The sequence below is a fragment of the Oncorhynchus gorbuscha genome, linkage group LG18 (assembly GCF_021184085.1).
Source record: "Oncorhynchus gorbuscha isolate QuinsamMale2020 ecotype Even-year linkage group LG18, OgorEven_v1.0, whole genome shotgun sequence".
NCBI lineage: Eukaryota > Metazoa > Chordata > Actinopteri > Salmoniformes > Salmonidae > Oncorhynchus > Oncorhynchus gorbuscha.
Window position 1 is genome coordinate 73,914,195 of NC_060190.1, and position 17,822 is coordinate 73,932,016.

General features: G+C 42.6%; 1 protein-coding gene across 1 annotated transcript in view; it reads right to left on the bottom strand.

The window, feature by feature from the left end:
* Nucleotides 1-7,507: 7,507 nt before the first annotated feature.
* The window catches only part of LOC124004304 (NLR family CARD domain-containing protein 3-like), a 35,980-nt gene continuing 25,665 nt past the window's right edge, over nucleotides 7,508-17,822 (bottom strand). The window contains 3 exon segments of the mRNA XM_046313117.1: nucleotides 7,508-8,351; nucleotides 12,648-12,694; nucleotides 13,505-13,657. Coding sequence (XP_046169073.1) covers nucleotides 7,852-8,351; nucleotides 12,648-12,694; nucleotides 13,505-13,657 — 700 coding nt within the window. The 3' untranslated portion in view covers nucleotides 7,508-7,851.

Genomic DNA, 17,822 nt, shown 5'->3' on the forward strand with positions numbered 1-17,822 from the left:
ACTGATCACACGGTTACGGACCCAGGAACGGAAACGATTATGAGTAGGAACACAGCACATGAGACAACCATAACAGCAGCAGGACACACACTTCAGGTGTGCAGCTGTGGTTGGGAGAGAGTAACATCGGCAAGGGGGTTAAGGATCCATCAAGGGAGGAAAAGGTGCTTGTTAGAGAAGCAGAGACAGGGACCTCGCATTGACCAGTACTTCTTACGAAGCAGCCAGTCAAATCAGTCGGACGGAAATGGACATCATCCAAGGCTGTGCAGCAAGCAACATCAGCCCTGAGACACCAAGACATTGTGGGGAATATCCAGCATGGAAGAGGAGGCTTTGGCCTGGCAGCAAGCAAACCAACGTTCCATAAGGCAACAACATCTGAACGCAGGAAGCTGGTGGTCGAGGAGGTGCGCAGACAGGAGGAGACTGCAAGAAGTGCAAAGGCTGTCTCTCTTGCTAAACAAGGGCAATGGACGCGGTGGGAAGGCCTGGAGAGGAGAAAGATCAACTGGAGTGAGCTTTGGCAAATGGAGGCAAGCAACATCAGCTTCATCATAAGAGCTGTTTATGACGTCCTTCCATCACCAAAAAATCTACATCAATGGTATGGCGAGGACTCGACCTGCCCCCTCTGCCCAGCTCCAGCGACTCTCAGGCATATAATGACAGGTTGCAAGACCAGCCTCTCACAAGGCCGCTACACCTGGAGGCACAATCAGGTCCTCAAGAGCCTGGCTGCAGCACTTGAGACCAAGAGGAGTGCAACCAATTCATTACCTCCAAAAACAAGCAATCCCGTCAAAACAACAACATTCATCCGGGAGGGACAGAAAAGGCCCAAGTATCCTCCTACAAAGCCAGAAACTGGACACCTAGCCATGGCCCGGGACTGGAAGATGCTTGTCGATATTGGCCAGCAACTCATTTTTCCACCTGAGATTGCTTCTACCAACCTTAGGCCAGACATGGTACTCTGGTCCCCTTCACGAAAGGCTGTGTACATCATAGAGCTCACAGTCCAATGGGAAAACTCTGTTGAAGAGGCCTACGAGCGTAAGAAACTGCGTTACACAGAGTTGGCAGCAGACGCAACTCAGCGTGGCTGGAATGCAAAAGTCTGGCCAGTTGAAGTGGGATGCAGAGGATTCGTGGCTTCTTCCATCATCAGGTTGCTGAAATAACTTGGAATCCATGGACAGTTTCTCAAGCAGCTGAAAGAGGTAGCCAGTGGATCTGGATCAAACGGAAGGACCCTTGCTGTGCTATAACTTCATGACCCCTCACCCCCACCTGAGAACTCAATTCAGATCCCTCCAACTTGAGGAGGGCATATGAGGTCAGCTGTATGGCTGGCTCAGGGAAGAGGACGCCCCTGCCTTGCACAGTCCTGTGGGACATCTTAATTGGGCATGGGACACAAGCTAAGGCTTGATCACCCTTTAGCTGGCCACCTTTGATGAGGGTGTTTAGTGATTAAAGGCCGAAACACCCACTGATTCGAAGGCACACTACTGAGGATGTGTCCCAAAAATTGACATCTTACCCCAGTCTAAGAAATAAACCTCCCATGCCACTCTGTCAACATCACGGCAAATCTCATGCGAGTGCATTCCATCTATTGGCACAATGGACAGTTTTTAACATCTCGTCCCGTGTTTTATGATTCTACGTGTACACCTCCAATTGACTCAAATTCTGTCAATTAGCCTATCAGAAGCTTCTAAAGCCAAGACATCCTTTTCTGGAATTTTCCTAGCTGTTTAAAAGCTCAGTCAACATAGTGTATGTAAACTTCTGACCCACTGGAATTGTACAGTGAAATAATCTGTCTGTAAACAAATGTTGGAAAGATGACTTGTGTCATGCACAAAGTAGATGTCCTAAATACTTATTTTCCACCATAATTTGCAAATAAATTAATAAAAAATCCTACAATGTGATTTTCTGGATTTTTTTTCTCATTTTGTCTGTCATAGTTGAAGTGTACCTATGATGAAAATTACAGGCCTCTCATCTTTTTAAGTGGGAGAACTTGCACAATTGGTGGCTGACTAAATACTTTTTTGCCCCACTGTACATTATAAGAAATTAGTGGCACAATTATAACAGAGGCGGAAGCATGAGAAATACAAAAATAAATGTGAACAGGGACTCCTTTCTCAGAGCTTAGTAGTTAATTAAGATAGAGTCAAGATGTTAATGCCTGGCCTGTTCTATGTTTAGCGGAGATCTTCTGTGGAAAAAGTGTCGTGGAAAGTAAATAAAGAACCATCTTATGATGAATCTTTAGTAGCCAAGCTGTTCCCCAGAGCCTTTTTTTGTCTCATTAAAACCTTTCCACATCTACAAGTGATCCAGACTAAGTGCATCTTAGATACTCTTTTTTTTTTGGGCCCTTCCACGACACTTTTTCCACAGAAGATCTCCGCTAAACATAGAATCAAGATGTCTATGCCTGGCCTGTTCTGTCTGACTGTGACGATCTATAACTTCAGAATTTTAAATTGACTACACATACAAAGTTGATAAAAACATTTGCAATTGTTACAAACAAGTAGTGGCGATTTTAGCATGTATATCCAGAGGTGGAAAAAGTACTCAATTGTCATACTTGAGTAAAAGTAAAGATACATTAATAGAAAACGACTCAAGTAAAAGTGAAAGTCACCCAGTAAAATACTACTTGAGTAAAAGTCTAAAAGTATTTGGTGTTTAATATACTTAAGTATTGAAAGTAAATGGAATTCCTCAAATGTACTTAAGTATCAAAAGTAAAAACTATTTAAAATTGTCATGTTTTGTCTTATCATTATGCTTTCCCTTCTGTTCGTTTCCCCCTGCTGGTCTTATTAGGTTCGTTCCCTTTTTCTATCCCTCTCTCTCCCCCTCCCTCTCTCTCCTCTCTCTATCGTTCCGTTCCTGCTCCCAGCTGTTCCTCATTCTCCTACTCACTCATTTAGTCTTTTCACACCTGTCCCCTATTTTGTCCTCTGATTAGAGTCCCTATTTCTCCCCTTGTTTTCCGCTTCTGTCCTTGTCGGATCCTTGTATGATGTTCGCTGTGCTGTGTCCTTGTCTCGCCCTGTCGTGTCTTGTCTCCTTCAGATGCTGCGTGTGAGCAGGTGCCTTAGTCTGCTACGGTCGGTGCCTTCCCGAAGCAACCTGCAGTCAATGCTCGAGTCTCCAGTCTGTCCTCGTTACTACGAGTGGATTTAAGTTTTTTTCCTGTTTTGTTTTCGTCTTGAGTTTTACTGGAATAAAGACTCTGTTTTCGCTAAGTCGCTTTTGGGTCCTCATTCACCTGCATAACAAAAATGCCTTATGTTAAGCAAACCAGATGGCACAATGCTTTTTAAAAAATTGACGGACAGCCAGGGGGACACTCCAACATTCAGACATAATTTATAAACGAAGCATTTGTGTTTAGTGAGTCTGCCAGATCAGAGGCTAGAAGGGATGACCAGGGATGTTCTCTGTTTAGTGAGTCTGCCAGATCAGAGGCAGTAGGGATGACCAGGGATGTTCTCGGTTTAGTGTGTCCTCCAGATCAGAGGCAGTAGGGTTGACCAGGGATGTTCTCTGTTTAGTGAGTCTGCCAGATCAGAGGCAGTAGGGATGACCAGGGATGTTCTCTTGATAAGTGTGTAAATTTGACAATTTTCCTGTCAAAATGTAATGAGTACTTTTGGGTGTCAGTGAAAATGCATGGACTAAAAAGTACCTTATTTTCTTTAGAAATGTAGTGAAGTCAAAGTAAAAGTTGGCAAAAATATGAATAGTAAAGCAGAGTACAGATACCCCAAAAACAACTTTAAAGTATTTTTGCTTAAGGACTTTACAACACTGTGTAAATCATGGTGGGGCAAACTACCCACATATTTTTTTAGATGCATGCCAGCAAAGCCACTACACAACACAACACTAAACAATACATGACTTATACTATAACAGTGACAAACGGTGCCCACAAACTGTTAGGGCCTACAACAGCAGTCCCAACACCTTACCACTGCTACACCTGGCTTTCAGCGGAGTCTTGTCTGGCAGCCTAATTTAATGCCTCAGCTGATATAAAAAAAACATAGCTGATATGGCTGACTTGCTTCAACAAATGTGGTTTCTACTGACAATTGAGATGTACAAACTATGGCGTAAGGGGACGACGTGAGGATAAGAGGCAAACCGTAAGACAACTGGGAACTCTGGGGGGAAAACAAGGTCAAATCATGATGACGTCAGTGATCTTCAGGTCGGAGTTCTAGAAAGAGGCCAGAGTTCCTGACTTGGAATCATGACATCAGTGATCTTCAGGTCGGAGTTCTAGAAGGAGGCCAGAGTTCCCCACTTGGAATCATGACATCAGTGATCTTCAGGTCGGAGTTCTAGAAGGAGGCCAGAGTTCCCCACTTGGAATCATGACATCAGTGATCTTCAGGTCGGAGTTCTAGAAGGAGGCCAGAGTTCCTGACTTGGAATTCCGAGTTGGATGACCGTTCGAATCATATTTTTCCAGTCGTTTTTTTCTTCAGAGTTCCCAGTTGTCTTGAACTCACTGAAGTATGAGATTTCCCAGTTCCGAGTTTCCAGACGTTCCAGAAGTCAATCTGGATTGACAGCATGGCAAATGTTGAATGTTTATCCTTTTAAGCTTTGGAAAAGAGATCGTTAAACCCAGACTTGGACCACAAACCCACCTCACTGATTCCTTCCAAACCACTCAGTGTTGAATAGTCGATTTCCAACTTGTCGTATAATGTTTATGGCCGATGAGCACCGATACATTTTATCTATAATTTCTCGTCATATGACAAGGATTAAAAAGGATTTGCCAGTAGATTGTCTACTTGATTCATGATGATGACTACTAGCTTGCTAGCTAATATTTTGTAAGTATGATGTTGACATGTCCAATCAAAGCTAAAGTAGATATAACGTGATTTGACGACGATCTGTCCAATGACCTTGAGCCTTCTTGGATGGACAATTCTAATGTAACTCTATGGCAGCACCCAAGGGGCTTGAATTTTCGAGCTCTACCCGTAGATTTTGCAGTGACGTAGTATCCCCATGTGTAACAGAACACTGAGCCAATCACAGCGCAACTAGAGAACATTACCAATCCCCTAAACTCCATATTTTCCGCTGTCTGCCCCATCACCACAGAAAGCACTGAACTGGGCTGAAACATCTGCATTTTAGAGCTGCCTTTCTCAAGAAAACAAAAAACAGACCACGTCTGTATGCATCTTCATTAACTCAATTATTTATTTATTTTGCAAACTGATATGTGACTCGTATTAATGGCAAAATAACATGAAAAACAGGAAACAACAACCAAACGTTTTTATTTTTTAAGCTAAACAGGTGAATGACGGGTTGCCAGTGCAAACAAGTGAAAAATAACACAATGCTTCAAATGAAAACCGAGATGACTAGCGTCTGCTAAATGGCATATATTAATATTATTATTATTATTATGACTTCATTAAAAGATAAATAGGATAATTGAGCCTTGAAATCATATCGAGTTATATTTTTCCACTAGGCTACTTACTGTCTGTACTTTTTTTGCCTCAATATGTTTCATGATGTGTGACAACATGTGCCCAATCTGTGATGTATTAGCTCTATTATTGGCTAAGCATAACAAGCACCTTCAATATTTGCAGCCATAGGTAATATCTCACTAGGAACTTTTCTGTCGTCAATATTGTTGTATAATTGTAATGTTAAAGGTCAGATTTTAATGGAGAAAGCTGATCCTTGAGCAGCGCTGATTTTCTTTCGATCCTATCAATATCTACAGTCTAACGCAGCCTGGTCTCATAGACTAGACGTAACACAGGAAATGTAAAAAATAATAATAAAAAATAAAAAACGTTTTTCAAATTTACAACATATCATACATTTAAAAAATGTGTAACATATCATACATTTCACAAATTCGTAACATATCATACAACATGGGTGATGGAAATCCACAAATTAGGACTAATACATACCATACAAAACACATCATTTTGGGCTCGCGAGGCGCAGCAGTCTAAGGTACTGCATCTCAGTGCTAGAGGTGTCACTACAGACCCTGGTTTGATTCTAGGCTGTATCACAACAGGCTGGGGTAGGCTATCATTGTAAGTAAGAATTTGCTCTTAACTGACTTGCCTAGTTAAATAAAGGTTAAATCAAAAATCATACTAAGTGTAGTGTATTGAATTGATCTACAGAATAAAACGAAAAGCTCTGAGACCAGGTTGTCTAACGATACACTTAGTGAAAGCTGGTAGCGTGTACGATCATCGTATTGTTTTAAGTTAGGCTACATCGCAAGTGGGAAACGAGGCCCAGGTAATTTACCAATACCCTGAAATTCCCTGGAGTGAGCAGAGGGTGGCGGTATACCCCTACACCCGTAAATTGGGTTTAGAGATAGGCATTCAAACTGACTAGGAACATAAGTGTATAGTAATATACCGTAGAAACATACATATTTTTTCCCGATTAGGGTCCGGTTTCCCAAATACATCTTAAGGCTAAATTCATCGTTAGAACGCTCGTAAAACAATATTTACATTACCGAGCGTTTCCCAAAACCGTCTTTATTAACACTTGAAATTGCTCGTAATCTAACGCCTGCCTCAGACAACTCGTAGAACAGCTAAATTCATCGTTAGATCACCGTTTATGAAGATGTTTCTCTGTTTCACCAAAAAACTTCATAGTTGAATATAAATAGCTTAAAAAGTTTGCAATGCTAAAAAAAAAAATCGAAGCAAAATAACTGAATTATATAATAGCTAGATTATTAGGATATATATTGACATCACTTTCATGTATGTTCAATCGATAGACCTACCTAGTATTAAGCCATTAGACTCTGTCTGAGCTGTTTCAATATTATTAGGCCTATCTATTAGGTCCATAGGCTATTATTATCTAACCTTGCATGCTGACCAGACCGGACATGTCGTAAAATACATGTAGAAATCCATGTTATTCAACTATTGCAACCGCCAACGACGTCTGCGTTACCAAGGGCTAAAATAGAAGTCATTTCTATTTCTGACGCAGATCGCCCGGAAAGTCCTGCCTCTCCCATCTCCTCATTGGTTTATAGAAGCAGGTACCCTCGTGCCATCTCCTCATTGGTTATACCCACGTGGGTGATTGAAAGACAACCTTTGTTGCCGGTTGTTGTGGTAATACAATGAAAGTTTAAATGCGATCACCATATAAGTTCAAAGATGAAAAAGCCTGGAAGGAGGAGAGATGACTAGAAACGATTCGGTTGTCTGTTTTATGTGTGGGTTAATTGTCGGATTAGAGGTCCTTGTGCATTTCAGGTAAAATAACAAATCAATGTTTATATCCCAGGACAAATTAGCTAGCAACAGCAAGCTAGCTAAATAGGACAAATTAACGTTAGCTAGCAAGTGCAAGCTAACTAGCTAAATTGCCATACATGTTTAATGCTTTTCGACCTGTCCCCAAATTAATGTCATTGGTTCAGAATTTGTTTTGATATTTTAACCTGCGTGTCGTGATCGCATTTGGTGTGTGGGGGGGGGCAAAATCAATTTATGCACGATGGCGCACGCGCTCAGCGGGTTTGGGTTCCGTGTAAAGGTCAATATATCAGGTCTATGGCAACATCGCTTAACTTCATTATTTTTAATTGTATAATATATGTAGGCTTGAATACATAATATGCTACGTAACATTTTCTTCTATTGATGGGGAAACTGTATTTTGTACCAAAGAAGAAGAAGAAAGATGGATTTGAATAGCTAGATTTACCTGGAAGGTCCAGTTGCTAAGAAACAATAAGGTCTAGCAGGTCTAACAGGTCTAGCAGCTCGAGCTAAAAACCACCCTGCACAGGGACACCGTCTCCTCAACCAAAAACCCTGCATAGAGGGGCTCATTGAACGAGGTGTGGAATGTGTGCAGGTGGGTCAGTGTGTCAGAGGAGATGCTATAGAAGGTAAGAGAACCAGCCTGCCAGTCCAGATACACTCCAACTCTACTGGAGTAAGGTGCCAGTATGGTCGTGTGATTACCATTGTGCCAGGCAGTGTAACCATCACTGTAGCATCCCAGACCCCAAGATATGTCATTGCTTCCAAGTAGATTGGAATCAAAACTACTTTTTCTTTTATAGGTCACTGCCAAACAAGTTTTTTCCCCACTCCACTCTACCTCCCAGTAGCAACACCCATTCAGACCCTCTCTACACAGCACCTGTGGCCGGTCCTTAAAACTCTCCACCGATGTCACTTTTCTGTTGTCCTCAGACAGAATGAGCTGTCTGCCTGCTGTGTTTGGATCCAGTGTGAGTTCACAGGCATCTGATGGCGAAACCAACAAAAAGAAACACATTACAAGTTACATTTGTCCCATCTAGTCAACTAACATTATTCACTGGTCTCCAGCTTCATATCACACCATAAACAACATTGGTTATTGTTTATCTATGCGTAGTCACTACACCCCCAGCTACATGTACAAATTACCTCAACTAACCGGTACCCTCACACACTGACTCGGTACCGGTACACTCCTGTATATATATCCTTGTTATTGTGATGTTATTGTGTTACTTTTTGTATTTATTTTTCTTTGTTTATGTCGAACTGTAGACCAAACTCTGTATATAACACTTCTTTGGCTGAAATTGAGAATTAAATTAAATGAAATTAAAGATTAAAGGTCACTTAGAATCCCCAACCTTGAAACTCACCAGTTGCCTATGATCTTTTACTATTAAAAACAAATTGTGCACACACAGGAGGCACAGTGAAAATAACGTGCCCGACCAATGGAAACCAGAGGCCCCGTCCAACTGATTTATTCTGGCGCCGGCCCTGGGTCACTAGAGCAGGGACAGGTAACCCTGGTCCCGGAGTGCCATAGACACTTCATGTTTTTAAGTTAACCGACCTGGACCAGGCGGTGTCAGAGGAAGGTTCCAAAAAATGGTCATAGACTGTTGTCTCTGCTACGGCAAGCAGTACCGGAGCACCAAGTCTAGCACCAAAAGGCTCTGTAACAGCTTCTACCCCCAAGCCATAATGCCATACTGCTGAACAACTAATCAAAATGGCCACCTGGACTATTAATATTGACCCCACCTTATGTTTTTACACTGCTGCTACTCGCTGTTTATTATCTATACATAGTCACTTTACAAATTACCTCGGCTAACCTGCACTCCCGCACATTGACAAGGTACCTGTACCCCCTGGAAATAGCCTCCACGTTGACTAAGTACCGTAACACCCTGTATATAGCCTCCACATTGACTCTGTACCGTAACACCCTGTATATAGCCTCCACATTGACTCTGTACCGTAACACCCTGTATATAGCCTCCACATTGACTCGGTACCGTAACACCCTGTATATAGCCTCCACATTGACTCAGTACCGTAACACCCTGTATATAGCCTCCACATTGACTCGGTACCGGTACCCCCTGTATATAGCCTCCACACTGACTCTGTACCAGTACCCCCTGTATATAGCCTCCACATCGACTCTGTACCAGTACCCCCTGTATATAGACTCCACATTGACTCAGTACCGGTACCCCCTGTATATAGCCTCCACATTGACTCTGTACCGGTACCACCTGTATATAGCCTCCACATTGACTCTGTAACAGTACCCCCTGTATATAGACTCCACATTGACTCAGTACCGGTACCCCCTGTATATAGCCTCCACACATTGACTCTGTACCAGTACCCCCTGTATATAGCCTCCACATTGACTCTGTACCAGTACCAGCCTCTTTATTGTTAGGTAAATGTGTTTTGATTGATTTGATTTTTTTAAACTTTAGTTTATTTAGTAAATATTTTATTAACTCTATTTATTTGAACTGCATTGTTGGTTTAGGGCTTGTAAGTAATCATTTCACTGTAAGGTCTACTACACCTGTTGTATTCAGCATTTCACTGTAAGGTCTACTACACCTGTTGTATTCAGCATTTCACTGTAAGGTCTACTACACCTGTTGTATTCAGCATTTCACTGTAAGGTCTACTACACCTGTTGTATTCAGCATTTCACTGTAAGGTCTACTACACCTGTTGTATTCAGCATTTCACGGTAAGGTCTACTACACCTGTTGTATTCAACATTTCACGGTAAGGTCTACTACACCTGTTGTATTCAGCATTTCACTGTAAGGTCTTCTACACCTGTTGTATTCAGCATTTCACTGTAAGGTCTACTACACCTGTTGTATTCAGCATTTCACTGTAAGGTCTACTACACCTGTTGTATTCAGCATTTCACGGTAAGGTCTACTACACCTGTTGTATTCAGCATTTCACGGTAAGGTCTACTACACCTGTTGTATTCAGCATTTCACGGTAAGGTCTACTACACCTGTTGTATTCAGCATTTCACTGTAAGGTCTACTACACCTGTTGTATTCAGCATTTCACGGTAAGGTCTACTACACCTGTTGTATTCAGCATTTCACTGTAAGGTCTACTACACCTGTTGTATTCAGCATTTCACTGTAAGGTCTACTTCACCTGTTGTATTCAGCATTTCACTGTAAGGTCTACTACACCTGTTGTATTCAGCATTTCACTGTAAGGTCTACTTCACCTGTTGTATTCAGCATTTCACTGTAAGGTCTACTTCACCTGTTGTATTCAGCATTTCACTGTAAGGTCTACTACACCTGTTGTATTCAGTATTTCACTGTAAGGTCTTCTACACCTGTTGTATTCAGCATTTCACTGTAAGGTCTACTACACCTGTTGTATTCGGCGCATTTGACAAATAACATTTGATTTGACTTTTGATTTGAAAATCAGGTGTGTTGAATTTAGGCAATCACTAAACTGATCAATTATCTCAGTTGTTCAGGTGTGGTGCCTAGTTGGAACAAAACCCTGCAAACTTACGGCACTCCAGGGCTGCATTCCAAACACTTAACAGACACACCCTCTCCCCTCAGCCCTCAAATTTTAGTGGACACAGTCGATGACGATTCACAACGTCTGATGAGTTTACACTTGCAGGCAAAGGGGCGAGGAAGGAAGGAATGAATTTGAAATGGACCGTCCTTGCCCTGAAATTCGTCACTTGTTCATCCCGAGATTATTGTTTTTTCAGCCGCTGGTAGCTTGTGGGTGCTTTATATGCCCTACAGTCAATTATGATTGCATGTCTACTTATTTTAACTGTATAATTATTAATATACGCATACTGTACGATAGCGAGCAAATTAATTAGCTAACTGACGTTAGCCTGCCTAGCTGGAACTTCTGAAGAATTTCCAAAAGCTAACCAAAGAAAAATATAATTAATTTTACGAAACGTGTTTGTGCATTAGTGGCACAATTTCTAAGTTATTTCCATTTGTTTTTACACTTGTATGTCGACTCCATATTGACGTTGAGGTTTTGGTGAACTTTTGTTAGCGGATGTACAATCACCGCGAATTGAGTTATGGGGTGTTTCAGGCCCTGAAGTGAACAGAATTGTGCACTCGTAAACTCCATTAAAAAGGAAGGCAGAAGGACTTGCATTGCAAACTTCTCTTGCTTGGCTAATCATTTGGACCGATGACAAATATTGCCTTGGGGATTCCCCCAAGGGTAAGTGGATGAGGGTGTGTCTTTAATGAGTTTGAAACGCAGCCTAGGAACAGGGTTGTCTAGCCCTGCCCTAGAATCTAGGAAGAAACACAGCCTAGGAACCGGGTTGCCAAGCCCTGCTCTAGAGTCTAGGAAGAAACGCAGCCTAGGAACAGGGTTGCCAAGCCCTGCTCTAGAGTCTAGGAAGAAATGCAGCCTAGGAACAGGGTTGCCAAGCCCTGCCCTAGAATCTAGGAAGAAACACAGCCTAGGAACCGGGTTGCCAAGCCCTGCCCTAGAATCTAGGAAGAAACGCAGCCTAGGAACAGGGTTGCCTCGCCCTGCCCTAGAATCTAGGAAGAAACGCAGCCTAGGAACAGGGTTGCCTCGCCCTGCCCTAGAATCTAGGAAGAAACACAGCCTAGGAACAGGTTTGCCTCGCCCTGCCCTAGAATCTAGGAAGAAACGCAGCCTAGGAACAGAGTTGCCTCGCCCTGCCCTAGAATCTAGGAAGAAACGCAGCCTAGGAACAGGGTTGCCTAGCCCTGCCCTAGAATCTAGGAAGAAACCCTGCCTAGGAACAGGGTTGTCTAGCCCTGCCCTAGAGTCTAGGAAGAAACGCAGCCTAGGAACAGGGTTGCCAAGCCCTGCCCTAGAGTCTAGGAAGAAACACAGCCTAGGAACCAGGTTGCCAAGCCCTGCCCTAGAATCTAGGAAGAAACGCTGCCTAGGAACAGGGTTGTCTAGCCCTGCTCTAGAATCTAAGCCCTGCCCTAGAATCTAAGCCCTGCCCTAGAGTCTAAGCCCTGCCCTAGAGTCTAAGCCCTGCCCTAGAGTCTAAGCCCTGCCCTAGAGTCTAAGCCCTGCCCTAGAATCTAAGCCCTGCCCTAGAGTCTAAGCCCTGCCCTAGAGTCTAAGCCCTGCCCTAGAGTCTAGGAAGAAACGCAGGTCACTATATGGAACTTGAATCAGAACTTTGCATCAGAGCCTCCACAGCCCTGTTTCAGCTCAATACATTGTTTAACTTAAGCATTCATCACTTACATTTTTTAAGCCCTGGTTGTAACCGGCGCTCTTCACCATTGTCCAAACTGTAAAAGATTATGTAAAAAAAAATGTTTAAAGGATTTAAAAAAAGATAATGATTCATATATATCAGATTTACACACATGAAGTGTTGGGATTAGTTACTCGTTACATTTAACAATATTACAGACAATATTACTGGAAGGTAACACATTATATTACTAGTTACATTACGTTGAGTTACTTTCACGAAAAAAAGAAGAAAAAAAATCAATATCTCACTGTTTGTTTGACTGTTGGGAGGAACAAGGCGAGCCGTGCCCACGCTACCAAAGATAGGCTACTTACTAACTCACTCAGGTTTGATCACTAATGTCTCCTTCCATCTGATAGGCTACTTACTAACTCACTCAGGTTTGATCACTAGTTCATCCTTCCATCTGATAGGCTGCTTACTAACTCAGGTTTGATCACTAGTTCATCCTTCCATCTGATAGGCTGGTTACTAACTCAGGTTTGATCACTAGTTCATCCTTCCATCTGATAGGCTGGTTACTAACTCAGGTTTGATCACTAGTTCATCCTTCCATCTGATAGGCTGGTTACTAACTCAGGTTTGATCACTAGTGTCTCCTTCCATCTGATAGGCTGGTTACTAACTCAGGTTTGACACGCAGGAACACACTCACATGCATGCAGACACGCAGGAACACACTCACATGCATGCAGGCAGGAACACACTCACATGCAGGCAGACACAGGAACACACTCACATGCATGCAGACACACAGGAACACACTCCCATGCAGGCAGACACACAGGAACACACTCCCATGCAGGCAGACAATACAGATAGAGGCAAACACTCAAAATACTTGAGTTTCTCCAGTCCTGCAGAGAACAGCTTCAGTGCTGAGTCTTCTGGGTGATTGTAGCTCAGGTCCAGCTCTCTTAGATGTGAGGGGTTTGACTTCAGAGCTGAGGCCAGAGAAGCACAGCCTTCCTCTGTGACCAGGCAGCCTGACAGCCTGCAGAGAGTTGATCATAATTTCTACACGTAAGCATTTCCACATTACACACCAACATTATTTTATACACGGACTGCTAAAATCTTAAGTGGGCAGCTATCTTTTCATTCTTTTTGCCAGATAAACAACTGCAATGAAAACATTATTATTATTATTTTTTACAAAAGAGAATGAGTGGTTTATTGCACATTGATTTGAGTTAATACATCTCTTCATATAACATGTAACTTATAACATGTAACATATAACATGTAACATATAACATGACAAGGAAGACAACAAAATACAGACTGGAAGCAGTGAACACTCAGTTCTCATGCCCAAATATATTAGGCTGGTACACACTAAGAAAAGAGGGTTCCTCAAGGGTTCTTTGTGAAGTGTGATGGTTCTATGTGGAACCATAATGACTCGCAGAACTCGTTGAGACCTTTAATGGTCCTTTGGGAAATGTGGGACCTTTAATGGTTCTTTGGGAAATGTGGGACCTTTAATGGTTCTTTGGGAAATGTGATGGTTCTATGTGGAACCATGATGACTCAGAGAACCCTTTGAGACCTTTAATGGTTCTTTGGGAAACGTGGGACCTTTAATGGTTCTTTGGGAAATGTGAGACCTTTAATGGTTCTTTGGGAAATGTGATGGTTCTATGTGGAACCATGATGACTCAGAGAACCCTTTGAGACCTTTAATGGTTCTTTGGGAAACGTGGGACCTTTAATGGTTCTTTGGGAAACGTGGGACCTTTAATGGTTCTTTGGGAAACGTGGGACCTTTAATGGTTCTTTGCGGTTCACAAAAGGTTCCCTTTCCTCTTTGAGTGATGATTAAAATGTAGGGGTGGTGGCCCTTTCTAATATTTTGGGGTGTGGTTTGCAAACACAGCTCTTTTTGTGCACCCGTGTTGACCAGTATATCTAATGTTGTGTTAGGCCACATATGTCAGAGTCAAGGCCCGCGGGCCACATCCGGCCCGCGAGAAGGTTTTTTACGGCCCCTGGGATGATCTTGATTTATTATTAGAACCGGCCCGCAGACCGCAGCAAGCCGGCAGCCCGCAGATCTTTTACACGCACCAATACTACATTTCCCACAATGCAACGGTGACGCACCGAGCAGTAGGCTGCTTCATTTCAATATTTATTGGCACAGCAGTTGTCAGCATCACAGTAAAATTAACTTTCAGATACCCATCAAAAATGGCAAAACGGAAGGTGGACACTGAGAACCGGGGGTTTCAAACAAGGTGGGAGTCGGAGTATTTGTTCACGGAGGTAGCTGGAAAACCTGTGTGTCTTCTGTGTGGAGAAAGTGTGGCGGTACTGAAAGAGTATAATCTGAGACGACATTATGAAACGAAACACGCGGACAAAAACAAGAATATGGACATGGAACAAAGGCTACAAAAGGCAGAGGAATTAAAACGAGGCCTCAAATCTCGACAGGCTCTGTTCAAAAAAGCCAAATCACAAGGCCAGGCTGCTGTCAAGGCCAGTTTTATTTTGGCAGAAGAGATCGCTAAATCAGCCCGGCCATTTACGGAGGGGGATTTCATCAAAAACTGCATGATTAAAGTTTGTGACGAAGTTTGCCCAGAAAAAAGGCAACTCTTTTTAAATGTGAGTCTGAGCAGAAACACCATTGCCGAGAGAGTAGACCAGTTGTCCATCAATCTAAAAGAGCAGCTTGTGAAAAAGGGAAAAGATTTCATTGCATATTCCTTGGCTGTGGATGAGAGCACCGACATTTCTGACATTGCCCAGTTGTCAATTTTCATCCGCGGAGTGGACTCCAGCCTAAGCGTGACAGAGGAGTTTTTGGCTTTACGTCCTATGCATGGCACAACTACGGGGCATGATTTGTATGAAGAGGTGTCAAGATGTGTAAATGAGATGGAGCTGCCTTGGGAAAAACTCGTGGGTTTGACAACCGACGGAGCACCTGCGATGTGTGGACACAGGAGCGGACTGGTGGGGAAGATACGGGAAAAGATGCAAGAGGAAAACGCGACAGGTGAGCTGACAGCTTATCATTGTATCATACACCAGGAAGCGTTGTGCGGTAAAGCCTTGAAAATGGAGCATGTAATGAGCATCATCACGCGCACAGTTAACTTTATCAGAGCCAAAGGTTTGAATCACCGCCAGTTCAAGGCATTTCTGACGGAGTTAGAAACGGAGCATGGTGATTTGCCTTATCACACAGAGGTGCGATGGCTAAGCCAGGGAAAGGTGCTTCAAAGATGTTTTGAGCTTCGTGAGGAGATTTGTCTGTTCTTGGACAGCAAAGGGAAAGACACAACACAACTCCGAGACGAAATGTTTCTGTGTGAAATGGCTTTTCTGTGTGACATTACGAGTCATCTGAATGCAATGAACTTGCAGCTGCAGGGTCGGGATCGTGTCATCTCTGATATGTACAGTACAGTGAAGGCATTTAAAACCAAACTGACTCTGTGGGAGACGCAGATGCGGAAAGAAAATTTGAGCCACTTTCCCAGCTGCCAGACCATGAAAGAGAAGCTCTCTACCAGTGCGTTCCAGAGCGCACAGTTGGCTGATAAAATAGGTATGCTTGCCGCTGACTTTCGACGCCGATTTGCTGACTTTGAAGCACAAAAAAGCAGGTTGGAACTGCTTGGTAACCCATTTGCTGTTGACGTGGAAAGCTCACCACCAAACCTCCAAATGGAGTTGATTGACCTCCAATGCAATGATGCACTGAGGGCAAAATATGCGGCAGTGGGTGCTGCGGAGTTCGCCCGTTTCCTCCCCGACACAATGCCCCAGCTGCGCATCCAGGCTGCTCAAACGTTGTCTATGTTTGGCAGCACATACCTGTGTGAACAACTGTTTTCTTTGATGAACTTGAACAAAACATCACACAGAAGTCGACTTACTGCTGAACACCTCCACTCAATTCTGAGGATTTCCTCAGCTCAGAGCCTTACCCCGAACATTGATGAACTTGTGGAAAAGATGGGACACCACCAAGTATCACCCTCAACCTCAAACAAGTGAACATTACTGTGCAATCACATATTTAGAGTTTTTACTCAGTTCAAGTTTAAAAGTTAAAGTTTAATATTTGTTTTCACTGCATGTTACTTCTCCTTAAACAAAGTGTTGTTTTTGATTAATAGATTTTTGCACTTTATTTTATTGTATTTCAATCCAATTATATTTTTAAAAAATTTCAGTTGAGTGGATGATAGAAAATTGCTATTATTGTTTTTTTCTTTGAAGTAAATTTAGCCCACTTTTGCTAAAATAGAAAATATAGGCTACTGATGGTGCCTTGAATACCGGTTTCTTTCATTTAATGTTCATGTTATGGGGATTTTTATATAAAGGAAATTTGTCTTTTGTGTCTGTTGAAAATTAAAGATTACTGACAGAGCCATAAGAAAATATTGCTTTATTTATCTGATCATATTGGAATATATTTGTTAGGTTTTCAGTAGGTTCAATTAGGTTCACTAGACTATATGCGTCATTTAAACATTTTTCAATGAACATTCGAACAGTCCGGCCCTCGGCTTGTAGCTAAATTTTTTATTTGGCCCTCCGTCCATTTGACTTTGACACCCCTGTGTTAGGCCATCTGTCACGCCCTGGTCCAAGTGTTTTGTGTTTATCTTCAGTTATTTGGTCAGGCCAGGGTGTGACATGGGTTTTTGTATGTGGTGTGTATGTAGTGGGATTTTAGCTTAGTGGGGTGTTCTAGGTAAGTCTATGGCTGTCTGAAGTGGTTCTCAATCAGAGGCAGGTGTTTATCGTTGTCTCTGATTGGGACCCATATTTAGGCAGCCATATTCTTTGGTTGTGTTGTGGGTGAATGTCCTTAGTGTCTTGATGTCCTTAGTCTGTGGTAGTTTGCACCAGTTTAGGCTGTTTCGGTTTTCATTACGTTTTGTTGAGTTTGTGTTTTGATTCGTGTTACGTTGTTTTATTAAACATGGATCGCAATCTACACGCTGCAGTTTGGTCCGACCACATGAAAACCGTTACACCATCACATGACAGTGGCCTGTGACGGTGTCTTGGGATAGCGTCATATACTGTATGTCCTTCTGTCAATTCAGAACGGTTGAGTAACTCAGTAGTTCATAATGATCTCCTCAGAGACTCCCTGCTGTTACAGAACTAACAAACCTGATTCAACC